General features: G+C 41.0%; 1 protein-coding gene across 1 annotated transcript in view; it reads left to right on the top strand.

The window, feature by feature from the left end:
- The window catches only part of pld5 (phospholipase D family, member 5), a 23,961-nt gene that overhangs the window by 11,721 nt on the left and 6,149 nt on the right, over positions 1-6,091 (top strand). The window contains exons 2-4 of the mRNA XM_037690264.1: positions 3,799-3,935; positions 5,022-5,205; positions 5,389-5,497. Coding sequence (XP_037546192.1) covers positions 3,799-3,935; positions 5,022-5,205; positions 5,389-5,497 — 430 coding nt within the window. The remainder of the gene's footprint in view (positions 1-3,798; positions 3,936-5,021; positions 5,206-5,388; positions 5,498-6,091) is intronic.

The raw sequence follows: 6,091 nt of genomic DNA, 5'->3' as shown, positions 1-6,091 counted from the left end.
TTCGTACTATTATATATTTATGTACAATCATAAAGTAATTTTTCAGTATTATAAAATACTGAAAAGAGTTCACAAAAATTCAAAATATCCTAAAGTTAATTGTTTTTTTTTTGTTTTTGGTTGTACAGTAGTTCCTCGTTTATCGTGGGGGATCCGTACCCTGAAACCCCGCGATAAGTTAAAACCCACAAAAGCAATGTTTGTAAACTCTAAACGCTCTAAAAAGCTAGAGATGCATTCGGGAACTAAAAATCCGACCAGACACGTCCCCAGCCCGTAGCCATCATTTCCGAACTCCACCCAACCCGACGAATTAACAGTAATTACAGGTCCAAACACGACACACCCCGCCCCCCTAAGCTTTGACTGCTTATATAGTTATTAACGATCGGCGGACATGCGCGGCTAATTGAACAGAAGATCAGAGCTGAGGAGGTGTTTGTCCTTTCATGGCCGTCAAAGTGCATTAAATCCCTACTTCTGCCTGCATTCTGCATTATTCAGACACGGACCCTGCTCTGACATGGCAGATATTTTGGGATCTCACCTGTTTGGGTCATCGGCCGCGTGCGTTCGCTGAGTGCAGTTGAATCTTTTCTAAATTACACCACCACCTTCTAAAGGAAATAACAAATATGTTTCATTTGTTTGAATGTCTTTCTTTACTTTAACTGAACTTTTTTTTGTACCTCTTTCAAGACTGGTCAGCACACAGTCAAATGGTTGTGTACGGCAGGTGATGTATGGCAAGCTATGTTGCCATATATTTGGATTGTCATCTGCGCAAGTCCATTGACACAATAAAAAGCCTGACACCAGCCTGGCCCACACATTAAGTACATTATAACCCTAACCCAACCCGCATTAGGGCCAGGCCGGCCCGGACCAAGCCGGGCTTTGGGCCCGGGTTAGAAATGACAGGTCTAAAAGAACACAGAATGTCATGATTTCAGCTCTCTGCCTCCGGCTGTACTCTTGGCCACGCCCATTTCTTGCCTCTGCACGGAGATCAGCTGATCAGCTAAACGAGGAAGATTCTCCCACAGCTGTGGGCTGCACAAAAGTGCTAAATCCTTTAAAATAATTTATTTGAAATTTAAAAAATCCATGCCAGTCGTGCGGCTCATCCGTCAATCAGCCATTGTGAGTCATGTCCAATCTTACTTTGAAAAACTGCAATAGAGTGAGTCTGTGAAAATCGAACCACGAAGTAGCGAGGGACTACTGTAATCAAAATAGTCTAATATCAACTTATGTTGAGATGAAGACTGTCAGGATTGTGGTTTTTCATCCTGCTGTGGTATTTTTTTTTTCCTTCTAACCTCTGAAATCATGAAGAAATATGTAAATAAAGCTAATTTTTAAGTAAAAAAATGTTTGTGCAATAGCTCACATGACTTTGTATGATATGTTTTCAACTGGAGCATGTGATGGAAATGACTCTCTGCTACTACCACACCAAGTTTTAACTCAGTCTCTGTACATTTCACTGACTTTTAGCCATTTCTGTTGATTCATTGTGACTGCCATCTTGAATTGGGCTCACTCCAAAAGTTAACCAGTTGTTGAGGTGCACCCACTGACTACCATTGGAAAGGTTCAATTAAATTTTTCCATTGGTTCATGAGATATTTGGCTAACAGAAAAAACAAGGTTGACTCCAACAAAGGTTTTAAGCAAAGATGTTGCGCTCATAATATTTATTGGGGACAATATTCAGCTACGCCAAATTATAGCCTGATAACTGTAAAAGCAGCTGAGCTTTAGACATTTGTGTGACATTTCCTGACAGTTTTGTTAAAAATTGATCAGCAGTTAATATGATATTTTAAGAGAAAGACAGAGTTGATCCTTTTAGTTGTTGGCAAAGTTTTAGAGAAAGATTTCAAGCGATCACTTATCATATAACTTGGGGATCAGCTTCAGCTACTACCACACCCAATTTAGGCTCAATATATGCACAATTGATCATTATAGCCTTTTATTTGTGTTTGGTAAAGTCGCTTTGCTGTAGCAGCCATCTTGAATTGGATTTCATTAAAAAGTGAATTTTTGTAAATGTAAATCCACTGATTACTTTTTGAGAATTTCATTAAAGTCTGGCCACTGGTTCATGAGATATAAATATGTTCCCATTCAGTGGCCTGTCTCACCCTGTCAGTCTTGTTTCGTATCATAAAGTTTTATTTTCTTGCAGCCATGCCCACATCCACATGTCAAGCAAGGTCCTTGACTCTGCTAAGTGTTATAAAGAGCTCAGCTGTCTCAGTGCACGGCAGACACGTGTATACAGTGCGTCTGGTTTGCATGGGTTGAGAGGCCTCTTGCTGCAGACAAATCATGTAGGACAGACAGTGTGAGGGAGAAGGTTGTCAAACATCCTTCAGCATACATCTCCATGACATGCTGCTGAGCAGAGCTTACTATTTTATCTTGATGAAAACCATAGCTGGGAGTCTTTTTTTTTCAAAGGAACTCTTTTGCTTGTGCAACCGCATGCATCAGTGGGGTGGGATGGAATTGACTGGACCGAACAAACTCTCTAAAGAGAATATGTAATGTGATGTTGACAGCTCACAGACTGACAAAGCCAAACAGGGAATGAGATGGAGAAAATCTGCAGGTGTAAGCAAAACAGGAAGGGGCCCTGCTGCACCTCGAAAACTGAAAATCAAGACTCCTTTGGCTCAGTCAGGGCTGTGGAGTTATAACCTCTGACAGCCCTGGCTGTCACTCCACACTTATTGCAGCCTCGGTTCGTCTGCCACACACACACACACACATATATGTACACACATGTAAGCTTTAATATTGCTTATATTAAAGCCAACATTGGCTCAAGACAGAGCTAATATGTTTCATGTCAGCTGGGGAAGGCATTGATAACAAAGCAGGTGGTGTATGGACAACCATAGCTCTCCAATTTATTGGGGACTGCCAAGGATAAGGCATCACCTATTATTATCCACCTGACTTAGGGTTTCTTAACTTTATATCTTACTCTTGCGTTAACTTTAATGCGGCCCGAACTGCAATGTGTACCCCCACAAATGTTATATCTAAATGACTTGCTCGGTGCCGTGATGTGTGCTATTACTTTTATTGGCGTTTCGAGTTACAATGGTGACGTACTTTGCAAACAAATACGCCATTTTTCCCATACAAGACGCCTGACGGAACACTTAAGCTACAGTTAAATGGCTTTAACTCAGCTATTTTTACACATATAGAGCTGAAATTTGGTGAGATTATAGCTGAGAACATTCCCCATCACATACTGATTCCAAATCAAATATTCAAGATGGCCACTTTAGCTAAATGGAATAATGACTATAACTCGTTGATTTTTTTTTTCTCATATTGATTTGAAATTTGGTTTAGTGGTATCTGAGAGCGAATCCCAACATATAGTACTGTCAAATCAAAACTTTAAATTGGCAGCAGCGTGGCAGTCCCATCAACGTTTCTCCAGGAACTTTCTAGTTTCGTAAAGTAGTTTCGATTTGCCTTCAGCTTGAGAGCTTTCCACTTCACTTGTCCTGTGTTTGGTCACAAAAAGTGGGATTTCTGAAGCTGGGGGATTAAACTTTAAGAACACAGAACTCTGCCATGTGCTGACGAAGATGTCTGCAGTTGCATTGTGGTGGTTGTATTGATCATGATTCCTAACCTCTAATCGATGTTATTGACTGATAACCTTTACATTTAAAGGCCGATCATTTTCATTTGGTTCATCTCCCAAAACTATTGATGTGGTGTGGCTCCTGTTGATGTATTTGTCTCTGTCTCATCGTACAGGTGCAGCAGAAGTGCGTTGTCACCCTCGCCCTCCTTTGCTGCTTTGCTGTGCTGATGGTGCTGATCTTCTCCTCCGTGGACATCTGGGGAGACGATGAGGACGGAATCACGGAGGAAAACTGCAGCAGAGACTGCCGGTGAGATGTTCTGTACGTACAACAAAGTTCAGTTAGGTCATCTGGACAGTTTCTTTTTGTTGAAACGTTTCTTCTTTCATCCAAAGTACTTCATCAGTCTGAGAAGCCACAACAAACTCAGTCCCATAAGCAGCACACTCTCATAGTGGACCGACTAGTTTAATGGTGATGAGATAGTTTCTGGAGTCCGTCTTCTCCCCGTCGACTCCGCTGAGGCAGCCATAGCTCAAGTGGTTCAAAACATCAAAGTTCATGCTCAATAATCCAGGTAGAAAATCCAACAAAGTTCAGTCAGGTCCTCTGGATGGTTTCTTTTTGTTGAAACGTTTCGTCTTTCATCCCCCCCCCCCCCCCCCCCAAAAAAAGACTTCATCAGTCCGAGGAGCCACAATAAACTCAGTCCCATAAGTATTACTGAGCATGAACTTTGATGTTTGAACCACTTTGGTCATGGCTGCCTCAGAGGAGTCGACGGGGGAGAGGGTGGATTCCAGAAACCATCTTAGCACAATCAGACTGGTTGACCCACTATGTGAGTGTGCTGCTTATGGAACTGGGTTTGTTGTGGCTCCTCAGACTGATGAAGTCCTTTGGATGAAGGACAAAACATTTCAACACAAAGAAACCGTCCAAAGGACCTGACTTAACTTTGAGGGATTTTTTACCTGGATTACTGAACATGAACTTTGAAGTACTTTATGTACATTTACCAACAAATGACTCATCCCTCATTTCTTTAAATTCTGCTTCCAAGAAGTCAGACTTCACTCTTTCTGATCAATTAATCAAACAAAATTTATTCATGAAACACTGTTTATACACACAAAAAAAAAAAACCACAAAGTGCTTTAAAGCAGATTTAAATAGAACAAAGAAAGCAGGTGCTGGCCTTTTCACTACGTTAGCTCTGTGGCGACATCACTGACGTCTTAATAACTTTGGGTGCAAAGAATAATTATCTTTAATGCATGACTGTCTTGTGCACTCAAGACAAATGTTTTGCCCATACAGTTTTGGGGGGTTTACAAAAGTTATTTTGCATTAAATTCAAGGTTTATAAAATATTAATGCTCATTCTACTTTCAGCATCGTTCTTGTGGAGAATATTCCAGACGACCTCTCTCTCTCCATGGATGGCAGGCGTCACCTTCCTCTCTCTGTGGGTTTTCACTCACTGCTGGACCAAGCAAAGCACTCCGTGGAGGTTGTGTCATCTGTCTGGAACTTAAACTCTTGGGATATGGAGCCAAAACCAAGTACAGCTAAACAGGTACAAGTTATGCCACACAGTCAGCAGAACATTAAGCAACTGTCTGTGATGCAGTGATTTTTAATGCCAACATTTAATGAGGTTGGTCTTGGTGAAATATAAAAGTTGCCCTTTTAAGAGGCATCCAGAAGCACTGCTCTAATACCCCTCTCCAGTCGTACAGAACATTTCTCTCTGTCTCAGGGTCAGCTTCTGTTCCAGAGACTGCTCAGCCTGAAATCTCGTGGGGTTAAGCTAAAGATTGTCAGCAGCCGAACAAACGTGACTGAGCTAAAAGCCTTGGAAGCGCACAGTGAGTACCTGCAACACTTTACAATTTAAAATGCAATTTCTATGGCAAACAGTAGCAAAGATTTATATGTCTTAACACCATCAGCATCATGACATTTCTTACTTTTTAAAGAAACTTTACTGTATTCTATGACAAGTCTGGTAAAATTGCGTTTTGCCCCTTTTTATCTCGCTGATCTGCTGCAGCCATATGTCCCACAGTGCTCTCTGAGGTCAACAGACCAGATGCTTTTATTGGTTCCAGGCACTCGTTTTAAGCTCAGAGGTGACAGGTCCAAAACTGTGGAATGACTTACACTACATGTCAGGCAGGCTCCCTCGCTTACTGTTTTTAAGTCACGTTTAAAAACTCACTTTTATTTCCTGGCTTTTGACACAGTGAGTTTATTTTAACATGTCTGTATTATATAATGATAATCATTTAGTTATTATCTTTACCTATTTGGATATATGTACTTTTTGCTATGTCCTTTGCCTGTTTGTTTTTGCTGTACAGTACAGCACTTTGGTTGACCTTGTTGCTGTTTTTAAGTGCTTTATAAATAAAGTGGTATGGTATGGTATGGTATGGTATGGTATGGTATGGTATGGTATG

This window comes from Nematolebias whitei, chromosome 16, assembly GCF_014905685.2.
Source record: "Nematolebias whitei isolate Nwh7 chromosome 16, NemWhi1, whole genome shotgun sequence".
Taxonomy (NCBI): domain Eukaryota; kingdom Metazoa; phylum Chordata; class Actinopteri; order Cyprinodontiformes; family Rivulidae; genus Nematolebias; species Nematolebias whitei.
Note: the sequence above shows the minus strand (reverse complement) of the source record. Positions and strands in the feature narration are given on the sequence as shown.